This window comes from Euwallacea similis, chromosome 11 (genome assembly GCF_039881205.1).
Source record: "Euwallacea similis isolate ESF13 chromosome 11, ESF131.1, whole genome shotgun sequence".
NCBI lineage: Eukaryota > Metazoa > Arthropoda > Insecta > Coleoptera > Curculionidae > Euwallacea > Euwallacea similis.
Window position 1 is genome coordinate 2,252,655 of NC_089619.1, and position 27,281 is coordinate 2,279,935.

General features: G+C 34.2%; 1 protein-coding gene across 6 annotated transcripts in view; it reads right to left on the reverse strand.

The window, feature by feature from the left end:
• Window positions 1-27,281, reverse strand: part of CASK (peripheral plasma membrane protein CASK) — a 127,561-nt gene that overhangs the window by 15,802 nt on the left and 84,478 nt on the right. For all 6 annotated transcript variants that reach the window (XM_066394942.1, XM_066394940.1, XM_066394941.1 and 3 more), the window contains one exon: window positions 1,278-1,469. In XM_066394942.1, coding sequence (XP_066251039.1) covers window positions 1,278-1,469 — 192 coding nt within the window. The remainder of the gene's footprint in view (window positions 1-1,277; window positions 1,470-27,281) is intronic.

Genomic DNA, 27,281 nt, shown 5'->3' on the forward strand with positions numbered 1-27,281 from the left:
CTTCTTCCCGCGATGTCCCATACATGTTGTATGGGAGAAAGATCAGGAGAGCGTGGAGGTCAAGGAAGCACATTAACATTGCGATGTTGTAGGTGAGCTATAGTTACACGAACAATATGTGACCGTGTATTCTTTTATTGAAAAAGCACGTTTCCGATACGCTGAATGTATGGAAAGGCTACTGGTTCTAACACTTTCTGTATGTTATCCATGGCGTTATATGTATGTAATTTGATCAATTATATTACTGTTACAACAAATTATATATATATATATATATATATAATTTGTGTGGCAATTTTTATCACACGTTATATATCTTTGATCAACTAAAACTACAAAAAAATAGGTAATTCTAATACATAGATGATCAGAGGTAAGCGGAAAGCTCACAAGGAGACTCTTCGAACTAAATTTACCTTCCCCAAAATTTTCGACATCTCATCTTACGCATATCAAGTACAGATTCAAATATAGAAAATCCAATTTCGTTTTATAAATAAATTCTACACAGTTCACAAACAATTCCATAAATAACTGTTGTTCAGTCAATGAAAGAAGATCAATGGCGTTATTCCGCTCCAAAACATAGTAATAAAAGGAAAATGATATTCCATCTCCATGCCAAACACAACATGTCGCAAAATGAAGTATGAGAAGGTCTTATGGATATTATAAGACGTAATTTAACTATATTAGAGCTATATTTTGCTCTAAAATGTCTTCTCATGGAGATTGCCCGACTCGGAATAAAACGACGCAAGAAACATAATACGTGGAAAGAGAATAATAACTATGGAAAATTTGTCCGGGAGTTTCCGACCTTTTAGACATTTTCTGGTTTCTCCACGTGATAAATTGTTATCACTACACCTTTTCCTCAATGACGCATCCCGTAATTTGTACCAGAGATGTTTTGGGTCGAAAGGTCTGTTTTTCTACCATCAAAAAGGCAGGTAGAAACTACATGACGGATAAGCCGCAATTTTATTACAATATAAGCCATTACGATATTTCAATGTAATATATGGAACTACTTATTAAGCATTGGTCTATAAAAATACATACCCTGGAGGGAAGCCAAATTAGTTCGAAGCTCTCCATTACCCCAAGTTCTAATAGTTACTTCCATAACTGCCCCATGTCGTGAAAACTACTAAATTTTAATTTCTTTTAAAGTATTCCGTTACAACTTACAACCTCTCGCGCAGTTGTCAGGAATAATTTTCACAACTCGCTAAACGAATAAACATAAAATGGTGGTTAATGAGACTCACCATGGGTTCATCAGTATTTTTCTGGAATTGCACCAACCGTACCCTGGTAACGTTCTCCAACTCGAGTTCCCCATTGGGACCATCGAGATCCTCCCCACCATTTAGATATGGCAGAAGGGGCGGAGGGGTGACTCGTACAGCGTCTTCTCCATAGACCTCATGGGCCACTACGTCGTGGGCTTGGAGGAGAGCCTGGAAATGAAAGAGTCTATAAATTGTCAAGTTGATATAGATCACAAATAAATTATCCGTTATTAATTCTGCAGACAGCGTAGTTTAGCTTATAGTTCAATGTATCAAATTCAGCATATATCCTGATGAATGGTCGTATTATCCAGATTACATAAAGCATTAGTCCAGATAAATGTGGCGATGAATGTACGTAGAAAAATATAATACACCATGAAACGCATGAAGTGTAATCTTATAAAAATCAAATGCACAAACATTAATTTTGCATCGACTAAATGCAGAGCCGGCCTTACAAAATGTGTTGGGCGACACTTTTAATCACCGCCCACCTATCCTCAAGAAATACTGTTGACCAGAAAAATCAGCCACCATTCCTGGGTAGTCGCAGAACCTCGCCCGCCATAAGGCCGGTACTGCCGAATAAAATCAGGTCATTTCAGTTCATTGAAAAATCGTGAAAATATTCAGGTCAAGTTAGTGAAGCATCGGTGCAAAATTTAAGTTCCTAGCCTGAACTAACCTTAAAATTTAATTTTATTCTAATCTTCAAGATCTGTTAAATCTCTTAAAATTAGGAGAGATTAATGGCCATTTCGATTTAAATCACACTAGGTTAGGTTATTACTGATCTTTTTTAAGGAAATCAGTAAAGGTTATTAAAGAATCTTGGAAACATCAATTCTGGTTTGTTCGGGTTGCCACTTGAATGTATTGCGAAGATCTCATTATCATTGCTTCCCTATCATAATTTCTTCGTAAAATCACGAAGATCGTAATTACACGTAACAATATGTCTTCTCTTTGGCAAACTAATGAACAATAATTATAGATTATCCTTTTATTATTTATATGTTACTATAAGATAACTCTCATCTTCTCTCGTCCATTTACCTGGAAAATTACTTCGTGAATGTTACAAATTAGCTTTCTGGCTTGAAACTTGGCTCTATAGGTATAGTGAAATAGCCATTTGCATGCATAACGTGCTGGGAACATTGCCATATTTGCTATGCATACAAAAAACTACAAGCTTGATGAAGTGTTTTCTTGCGTGCAATGTGCGACACGTTAGCTTCAGTCGTATAGAATCATTTTTGTGCTAAAACACTCAGTTGTCATTAATTAGACATGTTCTTTAATTAACGTTTCAAGAAAAACCTCCAATAAATGGAAAGAACTTCACAATCTTGAACTCTTTTTAAAAGATACAGATTGAAACTATTTGCGAAAATAGATCCGTCTTGGCAATCAAGTATATTGAAGTTAGTTATTTGCTTTTTAACTGAAGATTTTCTCAGATATTTGGTGGTATTAGTTTAATAAAAATAATACTTCCCAAACTCGAAAAATAAACAATTAACTTCTGCTTATTTCAGGCAAGAATATGTTCACATATTCAAACTAACTATAGTGAGAAATTCATTCTACATACGGGATATTCATTTTTTTCAATATTTCATAATAGCATCAACTTCTTGCGTTGATGACACCATGGAATACTGAAAAAAATCACACGCAATGAATTATGACAATTTTTTTCATCGATGAACTGCTAGTAGGAAAGGGAGAGTACTTTAGGCAATTTTAGGGATTGAAGGTGGTAGAGTTAATGGTTTTCGATATTAACATCGAGCTACATAATCGACTTTTACTAACAAACGTGTAAGAATGATTGACATATCAAATTGTGTATCGATCAAGATCTTGACGTATCAAATATGTATTTTATATTAAAATTTCTATAGGAAGAGTAAAATATTCTATAAAGATGACTGAGGGAATACCCGACGAATTCCCATTGAAAATTATATTTAGAAGTCATCTTATGAATGAAAATCAATAAAGGAAATCATAAGTATTATAAGCGTATCTGTAGAGCATGAATCTAATTTAATAACTTGTGATGAGATAAAGAAATGGAGAAATAACTTCCTGCAAGAGACTATTGAAGGTAACATAGACTGATTGGATAACTAAAAAAATATAAGAAACGAGTAAAACAATAGAAAAAATGAAAATAAGTGTAAAAATGAAAATACTAGAAGATATGAAGTTAATATTGTATAATATTAGAAAATTGTAATTTGTCGAGTTGCACTAGAAATTTCATAAATTCGTTATTTCATTATTTTACATATTAGGTCGTGTAGTATGAAATGAGTAGAATTGAATTGAAACTTTAGTTTTTTTTTTTTCATATGAAGTGTTTTTACTGTCAATCAAAATATGCACCACCATTATCAATACACTTCTGCCATTTAACGGGAAGTTCATTGATTCCCCTGCTGTAAAAGCCTGCAGGCCGGGAGTCGATAAACTCTTGGAAGGCAGCTTTGACAGCCTCGTCGGAGTTGAATGTTTTCCCTACCAAGAAGTTATCCAAATTTTGAAAGAAGTGGTAATCAGTGGGTGCTAAGTCGGGTGAATACGGTGGATGACGAAGAGTTTCCAATTCCAACTCCTGTAGCTTGGCCAAGGTGACTTGTGCGGTGTGTGGCCGAGCGTTGTCGTGCAACAATAGCGGTGCGCTTCGATTGACTAATCTTGGCTGCTTAACCGTCAGTTGCCTCATCATTTCGGTCAGTTGTCGGCAGTAGACATCAGCCGTAATCGATTCACCAGATTTCATGAAGCTGTGATGGATGACACCTGCGTTGGACCCCCAAACGGACACCATAAGCTTCTTTTGATGAAGATTTTTTTTCGCACAATGTTTTGGTGGTTCATCTTGATCCAACCACTGCGATGAACGTCTGGTATTGTCATATAGGATCCATTTCTCATCACAAGTAACAATCCGATTCAAAAATGGATCGTTATTATACTGGCACAACAAAGAACAAGCTTCGAGACGTTGTTCTTTCTGTATGTCGCTCAACTCATGCGGTACCCACTTGTCCAGCTTTTTCACCTTACAAATTTCAGCCAAATGAGTCAATATTGTTTTTTTGGTTATACTGAATATTAACGATAATTCGCTTGCACTTTGACGTGGATTCGCTTCCACCACGGCTTTCAGATAATCGTTATCCACTTGAGTTTCAGGTCGTCCACGTGGTTCATTTGTTCAGGTTAGTTCAGGTTATAATTGCCAGAACGAAATTTCATGAACCAACGAGATACTGTTTGCTGTGAAGTGACTTCAGTACCAAACACATCATTAATATTGCGAGCCGTCTGAGCTGTTGTGGTTCCACGGTGGAACTCATATTTCATTAACACACGAATTTCACTATTTTGCATGGCTGCACAAAAATGTTTATAAAAATAAAAGTTTTCAATAATTTTTAACACTTTAAACTCTGATCGAAAGAGGGAGAATGTGCCTTTTCCACATAAAAAAGTCAAGTCCAAATATAGATTTAGAGTGAAGTTATTCGCAGTTGAATGTGGCATTTCGAGAATCTACTCATTTCATACTACACGACCTAATAATTTAGTCCAGAACTATCCTGAGATTTAGCTGAATGTATTATATGTAACAAAAAAGACATTTTAGGTATCAAGTTTTGGTATCAAGAGGCATTTCCATAACTTGAAGATGTGCAGGCAGGAAAAATGAACGATTTTTACTAATTTCAATAGGCAAATTGAAAGTATATTTTATTGATGGAAGAGAAAAAATGTTCTTTTTTAAACATCCTTAAATACTTAAGCAAGGTTGCGCAGAATTCATTGCTATTTAAAAATTTAAGAAAGAAATTTAAGACTACCGTAATATTCGGAAAAAAACCACAATCCACATTATTTCAAATGACCATGTTTACAGTGCATTACACAGAAAAACTGATGCATTAATCTAATAAACTTTTACCCAAAATTCACTCAACAAAAGATTCAATAAAAATTATTGGTATTCGATTTCCATAACAATTGAATAAAATGGCCAAAAGTTATTGGGCAGATAAACTTACTGCAACAACAATTTTGAAAGTCTGGTATTTAAATGAAGTTCCCTAATTTATAGATTTAGATTGTGTTTGGCCAAATTTGATTTAATTTCTAACGCGATCCCATATTATTCGAACACAATATTACATTGAATACGCATAGTACGGATCATTGAAATTAGTTGAAATATGATATTGGAATTGATATTGGGTTGAGCCAATGTATTTTGCAATTTCTGTTAGTGATCGATATAATGGGCACAGAGAACATTCCTCTGTATACTCGTGTAATACTACATCCCTTCGTCCTAATAGCTGAACTATTTGTAAGGAAGGTCTAAAAAATAAAGTGTGTCATTAAGACCGATTATTTTAACGATAAAAAAGCAGTGTTTATTTGAAAAGGTCAGATGTTTTTATTGTAATAAAGAGTATAGACATGGAGGTTATTGTTAGAATACAATATCCGATCAATGGCCTCCTCGTGACTGGTGGCAGTCGTTGGTTCTTTTGACGAAATGTCCGATAATATTTTTACATAGTGAGACTCATTTTTATCAATGGCGCGTTGAATCTTGTTTTTCAATTCAGGAATTGTTCTTGAATTATTGGCATATATCTTTCCTTTCAAAAAAACTCAAATAAAAAAATCCAACGACATCAAATCGCATGATCGTGGCGGCCACATCACATTGCCACGACGCGAGATAACTCTCCTTTGAAATTTTTCCTTCAATATTGTCGTTTCGTTTGCTGTGTAGCAGGTTGCGTCATCCTGTTGAAATGACGTCGAATTGTGTCATCCTGTCGAAAAAATGTATGTGAAACTCATTGCATCAATTTGAGTCCAGAAAAAGTTGTTTATCATCTCACGGAAACGATTGCCGTTGACAGTGACCGCATTGCCAACAGTGGATCGTAATGGATGCATGGGACGTTGAAGAATCACTCTTGGATTCTTAGCTTCCCAAATGCGACAATTTTGTTTGTTGACACAGCGATCAAGTTGGAAATACCCCTCATCAGAGATGATTTTCTTCGAAAAATTGCCATTTACCTATTGTTGCTCCAATATCCATTCTGTGAATGTTCGGCGCTGTGCATGGTTTGTTAGCTTTAAATGTTGTATCAATTGAATCTTGTAAGTTTGCAAATCTAGATCTTTAGTCAAAATTCGCTGTAAACTGCTTCGTAAAACTCCCAATTGCTAAGAACGATGGTAAATCGAGGTGAAAGGATTCTGGTCAACATACTAACTGCTGCAATGTTTTCGCTAGATTGAACTGAACGATTACATACAGGTCTCTTTCGGGTTTGAACAGACCATTGTACTGCGAGAAAATACGTTATGATGACCGAAAAATCCACAAAATTTTCGAACCATCTACACGAAACTCTCACCATTTTGGTAGTGCATTTTCTCAATTTCTATGCGTTGTGCGTCTGTTTAGTTCTCCATAACTATAATTGAACGTTTACACCTGATAACTGTCCAAATACTACGCTGTACGAATGACAAAAGAGAAGTGGTGATAAGTTTGAAATAACCGGTTTTAATGGGACACTCTGATCGGGAATGAAATCTCGGGGATTGGATGTCTCACCCCAAACACAAGGGGGGCACAGTTGAAAAACAATGCCAAACGTTTAAATTGTCTGTCTTTGTTTCTTAAATGCTTGCTTAAGGACCACAGCTGTTATTACGTTGAACGGACACAAGAAGACACTTGGAGCTTGATTACACTTTAAGTTTTTATTTAACATAAAAAACATACACTACGCTATTACCTAAATTTCTAACATAGTGCTAATAATGATGAAGACAAACAAGTGACCGCCGGTAACTCAGAATTCTTCAAATGATCGTTTTTCGTAAAGTTCGGGAGAAGCGTCGGCTGTTAGTGGTAAAGAGCGAATAATGATGACCTTACTAGGGTTGTCAACAAAGAAAGGCGCCAGTGGTGATCTGTTTTGTGTTTTTACAAGGAGGCTCAGGTCGTCTGTCCCGTTTTCTTCCCACAGTGTCATCATAAAGGGAGAGTAATGACTAATTTATGTTGTCTAGGCCATAAGTTAGTCTCATGGGTTGTCTATAGTGCAAACGGTGTTGGGTCTGTTTTCTTTCAACAAGCAGATTTGTATCACTTATAGACGGTGTTGGGTATTTTTCCAACACGCTCAATATCAAATGCCTTGTCATGAACACACATATTGAAATTTTTAAGGTTTTTGAGCTTTCTTCAAACCACAATTCTGCATGTTTTTCGACTACATTAAGCTTATTTTCCGTTTATTTTTAAGGTTCTAAGAAAAAATCAAAATCAAAATTACTATAAAACCGAACAATAAATGTTTAGTTCGAATTTCTGTTCTGCCACCTAGCTGTACAGGAATCCTTCTAATGGAGTTGGATATTTTGTTAAGTAAAGTTTTTGAGGCCTGGCTAGGTCCTTACCGTGAATATCTACAAATTGCGGTTGACCCCAGAGTAAACAACGAACACATTACCCAACAAGCACAACTGCAGTGACAAATACCGAACAGAGAATAGTCTCCTTATTGCGCACCTTTATTTCTGTAAGTCCTGCCACGTACTGCCCTACTTCCAACCATATTTGTCTTCAATTTTGCTCTCCTTAATCCGGACTCATTGCACCGAAACCGTTTCAGACATACAAGATTACACAAAATATTGGTCCATGAGACCTTGATCGCTTATCTTCCAGCGGTTTATAGCCGGGATTTGAGCACCGAATCCCTAAAAAGTATTAATGGCCATGAATATTAGGGAGGCTCGAACCGAGGTGGGTTTTCCAACAATCGGACGTGGTTTGTGTTGCGAATATATTTGCTGCTAGAATATACAATTTTTTTCCAAAACTCTTAAGCTTTGAGTGCGAGGTCTTAGGGAATTTCGTAAGAACGGAATTTTTTTAGCACATGGATCCTATTCATCGCGAGCTAATTGAATTGTCGACGTTGCAGGACTGGCATGAAAGAAAATCCACTTTACTTACAAAAAATAGCTCTTTTAATAATACGTCCCACCTTCTCAGCAATCTTGACGTTTGATCTTTTTTGCAACGGTGTGCAGAAAACGGAATGAATGAGATATGCTGATAAGTGGAATGTCACGGCTACGGAGAAATATCTGAAGAAGGGTGCTATATACAGGAATTATGGGCCACTTTAAGTTAGAGAGCTTGAAATTTGCTTTTATTAAACTAATCATGAACATTTGCTTGTGTAACACGTATAATTTTCACTTAATTTAATAAATATTTTTTCCTGCAGGTTACCTCGGAAATAACATCCTCGATAAATAGAAAGAAAGGCATTGGCATCAGATATGGGAATTTTAACAAAAGAGAAAAATAGCTGTGAACGTCGCCTCGACCTTTTAATTTAGAGAAATTTATTGAGGAGGCAGAAACTTGAAATATTAGATTCATTATTATTTGAAATACCTAATTTTTCTGGATTATTTTCAACTAAGACTACTCGTTTAATTATGAATAAAGTCTTCGAGAATATCTCGATTATTTACATCGATATAAAGATTGAAGCTAATTTTTGGGTGTGGAAGTGACTCTTTCTTCTGACACGTAAGTGAAATAACTTTTTATTATTATAGTAATAGACACATTTTTTAGACAGTCATAAGGCTATTTCGGAAACGAAGATCTAAATCGAATTGATTCCTATAAGCTGAATTCCGACAAATCAGATTGATCCCCGATGATCGCCAGTCCAATTCTTTGAATATCAGCTAATAGGGATTAATCTGATCTAAATCACTGCATTCGAAAAGGCATATTGGCACTTGTAACTAATTGGTTTCTTGAGTAAATTTATCCATTGAGATATTGTTGTTTATTTAATATCTTATATATATAGGAACGGAAGTATGTACAATAGCATTTATTTTCGTTATTTCATGGCCTTTATTTTCAAACTTTCCCCGAGGTATTACAATTGATGGCTTATAGTAGCTTCCTTTGCCTGCTTGTTTTTTTTTGGCCTCTTTGGTTCTTTGATTAATTTTCTCTATCTGTTTCCCTGTCATTTCAAAACATATTTAATCAATTTTTCAGTTCATTTTGATCAAGCGGAGAAATACCCGGGATTACTGATAATTTATCTCCTTTATTCACAATATGACTGAAATTTATAATAATTTAATTGCCTCCATTTTTGACTTAATTAACTACTTTTATAAAAAACTTAGAAACATTATACCAGAAGGATTATTAATAATTTTTGATGGCTGGAAACCCTTTAAGAGAAGGTGGTACATTACTTCTTAACCCAGAAGGACGATTTTCATACTTTCCATCTTCTCTTTCATCACTTGCTACCTTGAAAATTCGGTACGAAACAGATTTCAATTTCAAGAAAATAGCTTCTCAAACATAATTTCGTTAATTTTTCACTTAACTTCGTCACTATATGTGAATTATATTTAAATTAATTTCTCTGGAAACTAGACTTAAAACACATTTCCCTTTTAGAAGAGTTTTCGATTGAATTTGGATAAAAATTGTTCGAGAAAAGCTGCTCCAAAATAAGCTCCCAAAATATTTCACTCAGAAATTTCGACTCCGTTTTCATCTACAGGTTGTAAAATTTGGATAGTCAGAATTTCATCAAGGAAAAATACCGAAATGATAAATTACTTCTGAAATGGATAACCCAGAAGAACAGTTGCATTGAAAATTGATGTAATTTAATTAAAATGCTGACTATAATTGACTTTTTTCGAACATATTGATAACTAAAAAAAAAATTCTCTATTGCCTTTGAATAGCCACATTTACTCTTTTTGCAGAATATTCGGGCTTGTGGAAAGCAAGAAATTCAAGAGGAGCAAGTAAATTATTTTACAAATATTTCACCCAGGAGGGCAATCCCAATGATATATTTGCGCCAATTCGCACTTTTGATTAATTTCTCTCTAAAATAGATTTTAAAATATTCAAAAAGAATTTCTTACTACTTTTGGAAGGACAGAAATTCTTCAGGAGCAGCTGCTGGCAAATGACTTCTAAAATATTTGACCTAGATGCAGGATTTCATTAATATCTTCACTTTAACGGGTCTTAAGTTTAAAGGGTAAATTTCCTCAGAAATGTTCATGCAGAAGAGTAAATTCATTAATATTTTAATCAAAATCTTTAGTACTTCACTGAACCTGAGGCAAACAACTGAACCTTACCTGCTCTATAATCAAATTTGCCTCAAACCAAAAAAGTTACAGAGTCCATGAATTAAGTAGTGATATAAGAAGGGAAAAGTTTTATACGCCGGTGGAACAAAATTAAAACAAAACTAAAAACTAAACAAAATTAAGTTGAAATTATAAAGCTAAAAATTTCATTATAGCAAAAGTTTTTATAAATTTTTATTTTAATGAAACAAAGAGGAAAATCTACGAACAAAACTGAAAGTAAATTAACTCATTTTGAAATAATCAGATTTCGACACTTTAAACTATTTCATTATCTGCAGTGATAAGGGAAGCGAATTTCATGATTTTAGAAATTTAAGGAATCAAATAAATCGGGAATTGCAGAGGAGTGAGAGAGATCTGAATTTTTGAATGTTTTAATCGAGTTTCAAGAAATAAAGTCAAGCTTAAATTATAATTAAACTCGAAGTGGAACAAATTTCAGGATCAATGATCAAGCCATTGGAAAATGTTTATGCAACACAATTAAAATTTGAAAAATTAATAATTTCTTTGCAACGATGTGAAACGAGTTTTGTCATTTTGGAAGGGTTATAATCTGAACAATAACGAAATTTTATAAAATTTGAGAAAACAAATTAGCGTTCATAGTTTATTGTGGTTCATGAAGAAATAAAATAATCAAGTTTAGAGCCAGCAAAATGTCTCAATTTTTCTAGTAATGAGAGTCACGAGTTTCTCAAATTTACATGATAGCAACATCGTATCAATCATAATTTTTAATTCGGAATAAAAATTACAACATTCCACTCGAACATTTGTAGGTGGCGCACAGTTAATGGCATAAAAACAACAAATTTAGCAGTGCCGAAAATGCTGAAACCATGTTTGTTAAACCGACTATCACAGGGGCGTATTTAGAATGAAAAATTTAACCCATTGTGCTGATATAATTTCGTGAACAAAAATTTATCGAACGTGAGGGTAATGTGGTGCAAATATTCAACATATTTACATTATTATTAATGAGTTTAAAACCCCAAGACAAAATTTTGTGAAGCAAAGCTGTTAATGCCAGGTTTACGACAACCAGAGATCGTTTAACTTGGCAAAGTCTTAAATCAAGCACTGGCTGCATTAGGTTTGTGGTTTCCTTTACCAGCAATGATATACCGCCCAACCCTACACGGCAACATAATAGTTTGTCATTTACGTTTTGCTGGTATACCTGTTTCTTAACGCTCCCGAATCAAGTAATAAAAAAAAATTAATGGCCCTTTGGCTTCTATTCCCCGATAAAAATGCTTGCAAGGCATCTAACATCAAAGTTGAATTGTCAGCGTATTAAAAACTTTTTCTGGTCTCAAGAGAAAGAGTCCCTCAGCACCTTCTTTATCACGTAACTTTACCAGCCACATATCTTGTTTTTCGTAAAATGACAAATGGTGGAAAACGCGCATTATAAGTTGGTCTGACACTGAAATATGCCGAAGTGAAAGAACACTACAATAATGTGCTGAAATGGCCCTTTTATATCGCATATTTGGAACCATTCAACGGAAAATCGATTTCGAATAATAAGGTTTTCCTTTGAGTTGAAAAACAAGGTTTTAATTTGCATAAAAAGAAGGAAAGCTTTGTTCGCTGATAGAATGGGCCTTTAAACAAGTTGAACTCTGAATCGTAAATAACGAGTTAATAGGACCTTTAAGGGTATGTTAAACGGAGCAGATTTCCGATTTCAAATTTTCTGTTTAGCAAGCTGAATGGGTGCCATAGCCAAGGGGTTTATTAAAATTTTTCCAGTACTCTAAGTACAGCTCTTTATCTTTGGAATTTGCTGAACGTATCCTTCAACCTCTAATAAATTTTGATATAATTTTTCAGTAACTTGAACCAACTCAAATATATCCGCAATATTCCTGATTGCTGAATTAGCTCAAGAATTTCGCTGCTTTATTCGCAATTGCGCAGGAAATGAAAATTGCGGTAAAAATAATTACAAAAACAAACTATTGCTTAATGACGTGTCAAGGGCCAAGCACTCAATGTTTTTAAATTTCCAATTGGGCACTCCACACAAAATAAACCAATTCCCCCTTCTGGACCAACAGTGCACTTTTCCACTGCTCATAAATACATAAACAAAATGAAACGTGAAATCAAATTAATCCAGGGAAGCCATCTAGATCCTAAAAATCCGAATCTGGGTTAAGTCCATTTGGCTTTACAGCACGTTGCAATCCCTATCCGAAAACTTTTACATTATGTAAAACTTTGCACTCGCATCTACTACAAATATGGTTTATCCAATTTTTAGACTTGACATATTTCGCACGAACGGCGCCCGTCTCATTCTTATTATTTGCGGGATGGATGCCATTGAAAAAGGAATATTTTTTTATCGGAGCCTCGTATAGGTATTTGTGACAAGTTTGCGAGCTCCGTATTTTATTATTTGAATGTGAGAGCACATAGATTTCTCACCAGAAAAATACATCCTTTTCGTATGATTCTCGGCCTCCTAATGAAAAACCAGATAACTGAAGCAAAAGGAGCATAAACAAATACATCGTTTAGCTAATCCCTCTGTAAAAAGTGCCATTTAGACCGGCATTGCTCTGTGATCTACGGCCAATATATTTCTAGAAATAGCCGGGTTTTTAGCGGAAATTATGTGTATTCAAATACGACGTTCGGCGAGGGAAACATTTTATCTTAACGACTACAAAATACGGACTAAATTTTTCATATCTTTAAAGTCTCTAATGTACGCTTTAGAACGATGAGTTTGTTATTTCCACACGGCGCCCTAAGTGAGCATTTCGATTGCTCTTGAATACAAGCCAAAATGATGAGAATTAATCTTTTAAACGTTTCCCCATCTTAGACGGCATAATCACACACTTAGATAAAAAAAAAACAGAGTCAAAACGTAATTAAGGACACCTGGGACTTTAGCAATCACAGTAACACGGGATAGGAATTTTCTAATTTAAGATTACAAACAAATTTGAAAAATTCAAATCAGCCTCACCGAAATAAACATGAAGGAATTCACATTAAACTACTAATTTCAACACACAAAGGCAAAGTCAGAAAGAAAATTACAGTGTGGAATTAAATGCTCTAAACTGAAACACTCCTTAGAGTGATGACGTATGCGAATTTTCAAATTTTTCAATGTGAAATTTTATGTTATGAAATCAAACCAACTTCTATTCTCTTTCTCTTTAATGTTCCTCAACAAAATAAATTCCCTGAAGTCATGGCCATGCCCTGGAACAAAATAAAACTAATCTGGAAGTAATCAGGCTTAGGAACTCTAAGCCGCTTCGATCTTTATAGCAAGAGGGAGATGAGATTTCTAATTTTATACTGTGGGATCGGATTACAAATGAGTATTTTTTTTATATGTATGTGTTTAGTAGTTTTAACAAAAATATTATGCTAATTTTGAGAAATCAACCCTAAGACAAGAGTCTTGGACCGTTTATTTTGGTAGCGAAATACAATACCCTTATAAAATGTATCAAGTACCAGACACGAATATTTATAAATATTCGTGATCATTTCACTTCATTCATTAAGATAATGCTGCAAAATATTCCAGACAATTATAAGAATGTAAAACTTTGAACTAAAAAGGCTTAATGAACTCACTCAAGAAATTTTCAAAACTAATCCAAAAGATCAATTTATTTGCCAAATATTCCAGATGATTCGCAGTATAAATTTTTAAATTTTAATTAGTAACAATCGTTACGAGAGAAAAATCAGAAGAAAAAGCTTAATTCCTTGCTACCGCAAATTAAAAAATTATTAAGTTCAACGGGATGTAGAATTTCTTAAAACACCTTGAACTTGGATTAAAAATACCCGAAGACCCAATAAATCGACTAATTAGATATGTCTGTTCTTCAGGCAAATGTTACAAAAAACCCTAAACTTCAAATTAAAAAATCTTGTGAAAACTGCAAATCATCTAAGACTTTCCTGCTTAAAAATGTGGCAATATTTTTTAAAAATTACGCAATTCCTTCACCACTCTCCGGAAGTTCTATCGAAGAAAACAGTTCATTTTAATTCAGCAAAACTTAAGAAAGTAAAACTTTCATTTTACATGATTCTCGAAACTCAACTAAAAAATCGGAGGTCCAGGATGCACTCCATGTGACTTAAAAAACGTCACGAAGAATGAAAAAACAGTCAAAGAAAATAATTAAGTAGATTCGCTTTTTTACATCAAAAACTGGCGGTTATTAGATAGAAAGAAAGAATATCGTCAGAATATTTCAGAGAGTTCTCAGAAATAAAAATCTAAACCAAAAAGCTTCATGAAGGGCGCAAGACCACAAGAGACAATGCCTAAGATTAAGTATCACGTTAAATATTAGTAAAATGAAACGTTTGAATCGCCAAATCAGCTGAAAAAAATAACGTTTACCTCATAAATTACCTGCAATACTGTATCCACCACTACCATCTATTAAACTTATACAATGTTATAGATTTATGATTAAAGTTTAGTGTGTTGTGCATAAATCGCACGACCTGTTCTTCCATTCCACAAACATACATCCGAAATAATAAAGTCTATGTAATCTAGAATATTCTATAGCCGTAATTGCATTTTGAAAGCATATCTGGTTTACGACATGAATAATTTACATTTGGTAGGGCCATCATATTCAAATTATTTCCCAGTTTGGATATTCAGGTAGATGAATACAAAACTTTATTTTACTGTCGCATATAACTTATTACATTTTGGTAAAAATTCTATACTAATGAAACACATTTTAACCAAATAAATTCGCGATAATTAGCCTACTAAATGAGTCATAATTACTAGTAACCATCATGAAAGTTTTCAAATATTAATCACCTTATTCAGTCGAAGTTTAACATACCTGAACACAAGACGATCCGCATAATTCTTATGCAAATCATTAAGTCTAGAAGTTTTGTTTCACGACTTGAGAAAACTTGAAATGCAAAACCATCGTTTAAGAAGGTGCCAGAATATTAACTGGCAATATACCTCGGAGCTTTGGGATTAAGAAACCAATTGTCTTTACTTTAGCTCGGAAAAGTTATTTCTCCAAGGAAAGGTGCCATTGAAAGCTTCAATAAATTCTTTGTTTTGTGGGCTAACAAACGTCAAAGGTTTTCTAAATTAAATGGCGCTCTTAGGAAAGCTCGTAGAGCTTGGCTAAAGTATCAACACCTTGGAGAATAGAATAATATTAGCACGAAATAAAGCTTTGAGTTGGAAACTAGGACAACACTTTCTTGAATCTCTAATGCGCATGAAATAAAAAAAGTCCTTAATTAAAAGATCATGTCGGTAACACAGCGCGATTAATCAATTATATTAGGCAAGTAAATTTGTTAAGCTCCCCATTAAAGGCAAAGCCTTCAGGTGCTATTGTCTGAAACAACGCGATGTTGTTATTCGCATCGCGCCATAATGGCACTTGAATGTTAATGGGCCGTTAGTAAATAGATAATTAGCCATCGGAATGGGAAGTCAATATTATGGTCCTTGATTAGCATGACCGAAGACTGTCCGGTCCGAATGGAAGGACTAAATGTGGATCGAGGGCCGATGAATCAAATGTGTGGTGCGGCTCGAGGGACCAGGGTTATACGATCCGATCCGAGGATCAAAATATTTGAACCTTCCCGTGGTCGAAATGTGGTACTTCCACGAAGTGGCAAGCCAGATAATTATAGATTGGATATTTCACGTTCGGACCTCTTTGAGCTCGCAGTCTCAGAGACATTGTTTCGTGCAAATTGACCAGCAGTCTTCACAACTTTAATTAAGATTCATTGATATTAAAAACTACGTAATGCAACGATTACAAGAAACGTGACAAACGAGAAAAAATGAGCGAACAACTTTCGCAAAAAGCTAGCATGAGTGTCAGTTAAGTGTGGACGTTACATCTACGTAAATGTGAGCACACTTATACAGGGTAATTTAGAATTATGGAATCAAACTTTTAGGGATTATTCAGTGCAACAATAGAAGACATTTGAGTGTAAGATCCATATCCGGAAATCTCTCCCTAATTAATGCGCTACGGCCGTATGGTGCCTTAAGACAGTTATGTGCAAAAATGTGTTTCATCGCGTTTCAATAGATTTTATTTCAATTTGTTTGTACAAAATAATACTAGAGTAATTGTTCAACGTTTAACGGGACCTATCTACAGGCGTTTTCTACAAGACGTCGTATCGGAAATTTTTGGAAACGTTCCATTAAACGTTCGACAGCATATGTGGCTGCAACATGGTATTGCGCCTGCACACTTTTCTCTTCAAGTCCGTCAGTATTGGGGTCATTGGTTTGGACAACAATGGATCAGCGGAGGTGATCCAGTTCCGTGGCCTCTTAGGTCACCCGATGTAACACCTATAGATTTTTTTCTATGAGGGCATGTAAAGCGTCTAATTTATGACATTTACGAATATGGGTTCTTATACTCAAATGTCTTCTATTGTTGCACTGAATAATCCCTAGAAGTTTGATCCCATAGTTATGAATCACCCTGTATGCAAGCCTAAAAGCGAGTCTGAATGTAAATGAGACTCAAAATGAACTGTTTTTCTGAAGGAATCTGTTTGAATATTTAAATTCCAACTTAATATAAATAAAAGCATAATTAAATATTTCTCATGCTAGCTGAGTTTGAATAAAAAGAGTACCTGATTGAAGTATAGACTAAACCGCAACATAAACAGAAATCAATTTTAAAAACTATACACACTAACTACGCAGACTTAAAGTGTTCAAAAAAGGGTATTTGATCACGGGTCTAAACCTAGGCCTATACATAAACAAAATTAATTAAACAAAAAAACGAAACAGTCATCGCTAGATTTGTCGATTACACAAGTCCTAACAAAGATCATTACAGAACGAGATATTCGCTGGAACTCCAGAGAAACGTTAATTTTGCTTTTTGTTTCAATTCTAACTGGATAACTGGATAAAAACAGACACCAACGGGGTCATAGGATACATGGATGAATATGTCCAAATGTAGGCGCAGCCCATTTCTAAACACAACTATAAAAAACTAAAGAAAGGATGTATAGAATCTGTACATACATAAGAGAATACATTAAAAAATATTTAAAAATCTCAAAAAATATATAAAGGTCAGTCTTATAAAATATAAACGTCTTTATGCGAATATCGATAGGAAAACGGTGGAGGCATACCGAGAAAGTGAACAAGGCAAAGTAAAATCATACGGATCAAAAAACTATCATGCTATAAAAAAAGATCATTATTACTGGTACAACTAACGAAGTGGAATGAAATGGTACATACATAGAGATTAGACTAACTCATATGTCGGACATTTTCAGATGGCCTTCAGCACTTTGACAAACCGTAAATATGATTAACGCAAGTGGAATTTAGTAATCGACTGGTACAACAACTATTTTAACAATTCATTAGATCACATATACAGGCTGGCAACAAACGTAAAATACGAGGAAGCACTAGGTTATATCAAAAATGCTGCTCCGGGAACACAATAAGAAGAGACACAACAATAAGGAAAATTCTGAGGCGTTCTACTTCAGAAACTCACGAGCATATTTTAAGCTGAACAAGTGCATTATAAGGAAGACATTTCCAGAGACATAAAAAAAAAGAAAAATAATAATCCAAAAATGGCTTGAAGAATACACAAACACAGAACTACAGACCCACCTACTACATTTCTCCTGCTGCTAAGGAAAGTTTTTGAACACAAAGTAAAAAAACAGACTTGAGGAACTGAACACAAAACATACACTTTTTTGCACCTTGTTTACTACTCTTTTTCTTCTCTCAAAAATAACGGTAATTCATTTCAATAGCCAAACACTGATGGCGTGGTGTCGGTGCCTATAAATCGGCTTTTTCCAGAAGCACAAATATGTTGATAACAACAAAATTGCTTCTTGGGTTCGTATATCTTTCTGTTGCTACAAAGTGGCAAAGGTCACTTGAAAACCTGCCGTTCGAGGGGTTTATAAAAGAAGATGTGCCCATACGTTATACACGGTACGAGCGTGTCGTGTTTGTTACTACTGGAATTTTGCTCCCCTCTACATTACGTGAACTACGGGCACGTCCCGCTCATTGCCGGTGCCAATCAGTCTACTCACTATTCCGTCACACTTTCGAAAAGTATTGCATTTCGTTTCCGAAAAACGCAAAAATGGAAAACATACATCAATTAACTTTTAAACCGAAAACTCGACTATTCGCGCACTCTTTGTTTTGACGAACAACATATAAACAACACATCTAAACGGTAGAATGTCAGCAAATTTATTTATGAACAAGGCATTTGACTGCGCCTAGCACAGTCGTCTACTACAAAAACTATGCAAACTTTAAGCACCAAAATGCCTACTTCATATTATCAAAAACCTACTGAAAAGCAGACAACTAGAAGTACGAATTGACGACACTCTTTTCCCTTGTCTTTTGCTCCTGAACAAGGGCTCCCTCAGGGATCGCTGCTGCCATCATACATAAAAGCATGGCTTAAAGTACGAAAACATATAACAAAGCTGCATACATATTATAGCACGCTGACGACACTCCATTTGAGAATGCAGCAGAAAAGCTTTGAATATTGACGGACAACACAACGACATGGTTCTGTGAATGGAGACCAACCCATAACAACAGAATAGATTGCAATAAGACTGATTACAAAAATAGGGCACCACAGCAACCCGCTACAGAATCCATCCAACCAATTACCATACGAACGCATATACAGCATGAGAAGACCTGAAATACGGCAACAAATTCAAGCAAGACGCTGGAAAGGTGATCATCACAATTGGATCATTCTGAATCCCCTTTGCCTCGCTAAATTAAAGAAGACAAACACGCTTTCTTTTCCACTCTATTAAAGCATTCCCAAATATTGTTTTTCGTTTTTATTACATTTTATAAAAATATTGTTGAGGTATAAAATGTATCTAACTGGGTATCGTTTGAACATTTATTCAGATCACTTTCCTTCTGAATTTAATTAAAAGTTGAAATTAAGAACCAACACTTCGTTCAATTAAACAGAGATTTCCTCAAAACATCAATCAAATCCCCACCAGTAATTTCAATTAATGAAATTGCCAGAGTTCGATTTAATCCCTATGAAAAGCGACTGTTAAATATCAGGAATTGGAAGTTCTGGACAAGAGTTCATTTTGGTCTTACCGTTTTCAGGGAAGGGTGAAGTATTAGATAAAATTAATTAAGGTCATTATTTCCTCTCTACCTATTTAAGGAGTATTAGGAATGTGTTTTATTCACGTTAATTCGAAGGATGAAGCAAGTAGTTTTAAGTTTTTGAAAATTTAGAAAAAGGTTAAACATTCAAAAGTGTAGGCCATTTTTTTTATTAATTAGTTTTAATTTTAACTACGAAGTTAATATTTCATAGATTTTTAACCATTGTTATATCTTCGAAGGGAGCTGAAAACATTATGTTCATTTATTTTCGAGATATTCTCAGTTTACAAATTATTAGATTTTGGGAAAGCAGTGAAACTTCATTTCCGCTACTAATCACTACTGCAATCACATGTGACCTATAAAACATGTAACAAATTAGTATCTAAGAATGAGCATCTTGAAAATAGTAAAAAATATAAAACGCCCTAAAAAAAACGATAAGTGGCAAATTGCACGCCACATGATGTTTGCGCTTCTAGAGACACTGCCAGAGTTTAAAAACTTTGAACTCGGATTAAAAATGTGACAAAATTCAAGCCAGAGAGACTAATTTTTTTCAAAACTATGAAGATCATTTTCAGGTATCAAAAATTGTAGACTCGAATTAAAAAAAACCATGAAGAATAGAAGATCTCTAAAGAAGCTTTGTTTTAATGATAGATATTATATATGTATATTTAGCATCAACTAAGCAATTTCTTTCAGACGGTTTTAATAAGGAAAAGGCTCCTGAATTTTGATTTAGAAAACTCATTAAGAGTGAAAAAGCATTAAAATCACCGTCCAAATGAGCTACGTAAAAAGTTAATCGAAAAGAACAACTTATTAAAATCTAATAAATTTATATTAAACAATGTCACGAGGTACGGAAAATCCCAACAGAAAACATAAAAAAAAATGAACTTCTTGCTAAAAAAACGGTCAAAAGTTCAATAGGAGGTGGAATATATTTTAGAACGTTCAACTGGATTAAAAAAATGAAAATACTCCGAACTTAAAGATTCTGGATCTCATGGAACGTCAAATAAGCAACCATTAATCTGCTTCTCACAGAAACTTAATAAGATGTTTAAAAAATTTTGGACTTCGTAGAATATTACCGAAGCCCACAATTTTTAGTTAAGAAAAAATGAAAAAACTTATCAAGATATCGGAAATCCAATTTGATTGGAGTGGTAACTTCTGAAATCGCCACAAAAACAAATTTCAAAACCGAAGATAAATGGTCCCATATGAAAAAGATTTGAATGCATTTTTCTTCCCTAAAGGACCCACCATTTTTGAACTAGACCTTTTTATGACACATAGATATACCAAGCATTCAAGACAAAGACAAGAGACAAAAACACATAACGTATATTAAGTTTTAAAAATGTTCATTATGATTCAAGCAGATAATTGAAATAGAGACATATTTGAAATTTCTTCATAACGGCTATGAAAAGCCATATTGTCAGTGGGTATCTGGAATGTGTAATTAAAGAAAAGTGAAAAACAAAACGGAACGGAGAGAAAAAAAGTTGAGCAAGTTAATATGTATGCAATTAAATGCATTAAAAACCAAAATCTATAGTTATTACTTCGAAAATGTGTTAATGGCTTTACAGTACTTATAACTCATTAGAATAGTCATGTTAGGAGAAGATTCTCAGTGATGTATGAGAAAACTAGCGAATATGTTTTGTTCCTTAAAAGTTTAAATCTTTTTTTATCTCTGGAATAGTGAAAGAACATGATAATCCAAAGCCGTCGCTTAAGAAAATCCCAATTTAAGGCAATTTATAATGCTCGCGCTAAATCCTCCGGTACATTTCTGAAACTTATCTTAGAAAAACATGCAATATTGAGTGCAACACCCCTCAATAAATCTCGAAAAACTACTTTTCACTTGAACCACGTCTCCCAAGCCGGATATACGATACTCTATATACAGTTTGTATTTTTAAAAGTTTTGGGAAGTTAGGACAGGCTAAGCATTGACGATTTATTCGGAGGCAAAAGGTATGACTGCCTGGGGGTTAAAAAGTTGTTATTTGAAATAACTCGTTCAAAGTTTTATAGATCCGTGCAGAATTGGAAATTCCTGATGTAGCTGGCTTCATATTACTAGAAAATTTTGCTGAATAATGCAAACAGTAAGCTGGAGGCGGCATATATGGAAAAATGTATAAGAATTTTTACTGAAAATTCTGCAATCAGAATACTTACGTAGCAAAGCATTGCTAAGAACACCCATTGGGCCTATTCCCACTGTTTGAAAGTACAATTTGTTTAATTACACTAAAATCTTCAGAGTACATTCTTAAAGTCATGGGCACGGACAGCACTTAAAATTAAAATCGTGCACGAAAAACCTATAAAAATTGCCAGAAACTGTTTTTCAATAACCCTCAAAAATAACACAAACACTGATATTGAAAATTTTCTGACAAGCTCCCCAACTTTAGACTTAATGATGGGATTAATGTTCCGGACAGCTCTTCAGTGCAGATGCACCTCAACTTTAGAGTAAAATAATTCATATATTAGATTACAGAAAAGAAGTAGCAATGGAAGTTTAACAGATGAATATTCATAAAGCCGATAATCCATTGCAGTTGCTGGTTCTGAAGTTCCTTAAAGTTTTTAAATTAAAAGTTTTGAATTATTACACAGCAGAAAGGATGTTTTGTTTCTATAAAATTCATATTTTTAATGTCCAATCTACATAAACGGAATTATCATTATCCCAAAAAACGAGAGTTTTGAGCTTTCAGTTAAGGATTAGAACATCTAATATATTCCGCAAAGAATGTATTAATTGTGCCCCTTGAGGTTATATAAAGGCCTCAAATTCCTTAATAAGAGGGAAGTACAATGAAAATTGTTCCGTAGGATATCTCAGCCTAAATTAGAATAATTCCTTCTAATGAGAGAATCGAGTTGTGTAAAATTTTATTGGGATAAAAGAAATTCTCGAGGATCCTACTGATCGAATAGACTTAACAAATATGGATAATTTCCCATACATACATTTAGTTAGTAAAGAATCTGTACTGTCTCAGTCTAATGTATTTTGCAAGTGGTAAATTTAGAGATGATAAAAGATTTTTGGTAACATTCAGATTGATGAAGGATGGGAGTCATCTAATGCCACAGTGTAAATCCCCATGACTACATCCGTCCCAATACTAGTAACAATTTGTTTGATATAAATCATCTAGTATTTCCTTTCAAATGATTTTAGATTGACTAATGTTTTGCACATTAGGCAACAATGATAATTAATAAGCCAATAGTGCAAATGATAGAATTTCCTCTCAATTGAACAAACGATAAGAGCACAAATAATAATAATTAATAGTCAATCTGGACATAATCGGAGGCCCAAAGAATAATTCACAATGTAGGTAATTGATATTCTTTTTCGCTGTTGTTAAGGAACCCTTATCAAAGCAACCAATTTTAATGGAAGATAAAGAACGGGAGAATTCCTTTTCCAATATTTACTAAAGCTCTGAAATGCGGAATCCTGATTTATGAAAATATTAATGAATCCTTCCATTTTATGATCCAAGTAAAATTAAATATTGTCTTTTGAGGAAATATTGGGCACAAATATTGAAATGGTGGCTTAGAATTTAATTTTGTTCTTTGGATCCTCAGTTGAATATCCCTTAAGTCGCCTCTTACGATATACAGGATGTGCCAAAACTTACTTTTTAACTTTTAATGAATTTTTTGGGGAACAAATTTATGAGCGTGTGGGTTATTTTTGTGGTTTTAAAAAATATTCCTGCTATGATACTTTTAGCTGCGCAAGAGTGCCAATACTCGTAATGATAAATGTCCTCACAAATAATAAAAAAGTGAGTCATATTGTATTTGCAATAGAGACCAAATAGACCGAACTTCACGTCACTTGAGCGAGGAGGTTGTTTCTGATACTCTCTACACAGCGAACCGCGACAGACTAAAGCAGAATGCCGCAGGAAGACGTGTAAAAGTTGGTTTTTGGCGCGCAAGACTTTAATGGCACTTTCAGAATTAGACACCAAATGTTGAAAAGGTAACAGGAAAAGGAAATTCTAATGAATATTCCAATGACCACTGACGATCTGCTAAAAATTTAGAAAAGAGCTAAACTGAGTTCTTCCCATAAAGATAACAGTGAGTGTCCGCACTGTGTTGTGAGTGTCTGAAATGCTTCTACAAAAAATTAAATTATAAACATGAGTAAATTTATTTCATTTTAACGAAATAAAATGGAAAAAACTGCAAAAGATGACCAAAGATATTAAAACAGATGATCCCGGTAAAACTTGAATCGACTTGGTATAAAAATGGGAAGAATACGATGGGAAGCATCGAATATAATTTATATTTTTGAAAGCAATCAATTTGATTAGTTTGATTTGGTCGTGTAGAAAAGAAGGACGCCAAAATAACTCAATACAGACAACGAAAAAGAGTTCGGTATTGCTACCTTCAAAACGCATGAGAGTTACAAAATCGTTTAAGTGAGGAAAAAGTGCAATTTTTGAAGACATTTAATGTGCCGTGAACGGAATTGCCAAATCGTTTTTTGTAATTTTACGAAAAATGTAGGATTGTAAAATTACCTGCATAATGAAAACCAATAGTTCGCGTAAACCACAACCTGTTTATTTTCATTAATAAACGAGATATCCGGCCAAATAATGGAAAATTGATCGCCTGTACACATCGTGATCCTGTAGTGTTTAGGTCAAAAACGAATCATTTCACCGAGAATAGCTTTTATTATTAGTTCCAAAATGAACTTAATGAACCCAATTGGTTGAAATACTAAAACACAACCACACCCGAAAATGAGCCATTCCAATTAAATTATAACATAAAATCCAGACAGTCGCCAAAATCTATCAGCTCAGCCCACTTCACCGTTAAAGTAAGTCGATTTTGAACTTATAAAACACTCTCAGATAACTTCTAAAGGACATAATACAATTTCCTTTTAAACTTTGCTATAAATCAGCCATAATTCTTGGCATGCCAAATGCAGGCCGAAACTTCAGGAACTGGCAACACCCCTCACTTAAACAGTTTGAATTTAAGGCCCTACTCCAGACACGGTTAGCTCAATTCCGTAAACATACGAACTAACTTTAATCCACTAGAAAATCCTCAGTCCGTAAAATAGAAGAGCAAATTTGAATAATTTTCGAATTGTTTGAATGTTCCCGGTAACTCACTGATGCGATGATGTATTCAAATTAAGGTTGTTTTATACAAGTTTTCCCTCTAGTTGAGGTAATCAAAGGAGTAATTTCGTAAGCTACGTTATTGGAATTTAGTTGGAAGTTTTAGTAATTAAATTGTATGTTTCGCTTTAAAGTTTGCACAGGAAAGTGTCATTAAGAGTCTTTAAGCTTGGCAGTAATAATTGGCAAAGTGTCAGTAATGCTTAATTTTATGCCCAGGGTAAATTATAAATTACCAAGGCATTTTTTGAAAGTTTTAATGCCCCATTTACTCCACCTAAATTTGAAGGAATCGGCTCATAATCCGATCAGGCTAGGAAGCTCTAATCCACCACTCACTTCAGAGCCAACATCGATCCCTTTGAAGGGTTAAGAATCTAAATGGATTTTGAGTATCAGCAATAAGGGAGGATTTTTTTACACTTTACATTTTACTGCTATTACATAACAGGAACAATAAGGCATAATTCTGGGAAAAGCTTTAAAGGTTATTTGGAAGTCGTAAAGTTGCGCGAGACATAAAAATAAATCTTCAGAAAATTTAGGATAAATTTTATTGCTTGACGAGGAAAGAATGACCCTCGCGTGCAATACTAACAAGGATTTTACGGTATCCGTAACGTTGTAAAATGTCCATTTGTTATTTAGAGGGTTATTTAAGAAAACGGGACATATCTATAGAGTTTCCCGCACTATTTTTGTCTGGGGATCGTAAATTTAAAAATAATAGCAATCGATGGAAAAAGACTTTTGAGGTTTGTATTTCTTTCACAATCCATTCAATTTGATTTGCCATTGTAGCACGACACACTTTAAGTGGTGCTGAGAGCGCGCAAATGGTTTTTCCGACTTAAAACCTAAATGTAAATATTTCTAGAAACATATATAATTCGTTCAAATTTAACCAACTTCGTAAGGCTTACCATTTCGAGGGCACCAATATTACCACATAGCAGACAATTGTGCCATGTGGGATTTGGAATAGCCTAAACTAAATTAAGGCAAAAATGTGCAATTTAATGCTAATTTAGAATCTGCTGCCAGGTTGAAATTTCGAACTCTTTCCCGAGAAATTTGCGAAAAATCGAATATTTCTAATTTGCACTTTTTATACCGAACCTAAATGCGTTGCGAAACATTTACTAGAAAAAAATATTTTTTTTTGCTCATACCAGATCATTTTCTTAAATTTTTCAATTAAATTTTCTTTTAAAAATTGCAGATTTAAATAAAATAATTTAGACGAAGATTACTTGTCACTGATTTTTTTCATCATTTATTTCCTAACGAATTTTAATTTGTATACTCTTTAACACTTAAAAATAATTAATTACAAAAATCAACAATTGTCCTATAAGAGATTCTCTATGGAAACTCTGAATGAATCTAACGACGAAAGCAGAAACTAAACCGTTTCATCGACACATCAATTTCGGACGCAAATCGATCGCGGGCTCCAGAAAATGGTTTCTGAAAGCCTAGTTATCATTCCTTTCCAAAGAGAGCACCAGTGGGTAAAATCAATGTGGAAAATCGATATTTCAAATTTAGTTCTTCTAAAACCGGCGTGTAGATGGAGCAGCCTTTAGAAGAGAGAATGAAAATTGATCCTGGCATGAAACTGGATCGATGATTTGTTTAGGCAAAACTGCCGCCAGATGGCGTGGAGGTATAGTTATGGAAATATTTTAAATAGAGTATTGAAAATCAAGTTAAGCAATTAAAACGACTAAAGGAATTAGAATGTTCCAATGATGTGAATTCAAAGGATAAAAAAGTATGGATAAAAAATGCATCTTGCAGTCAGGACGTTTTGCAGTCACTTCAATCTAAAATAAACATGCTGCAACTTTTTCATAATGTAATTTATTCAATTTAACTTTCCTCCGACACCAAGTTTACGCTATTTAGCCTTCTCTTCATAAATTTACATTCTACGATATTTACATATTGTCAACAACAACACTTCCTCCTAGGATTATCAACCAAGGACAAGCAAATCGACCGAGGGTTAATGCAATTGCCAAACTACTAGTATTCTCTGTTTGCAAACAAGTATACAACTAAATAACAGCTGGACTAAAGATTTTGCCTCATTAGCATATCTCGGCGACAAGGCCAATGACGAAATCGGCTTTTATTAAAAATAAGCCAACATGTCCGTGATTTTTCCTTTATTGTTCAATAAAGACTCGAAATTTAATTTACTAAATAAACAAATTCGAGCTCGCTGAATAAACGACTTAA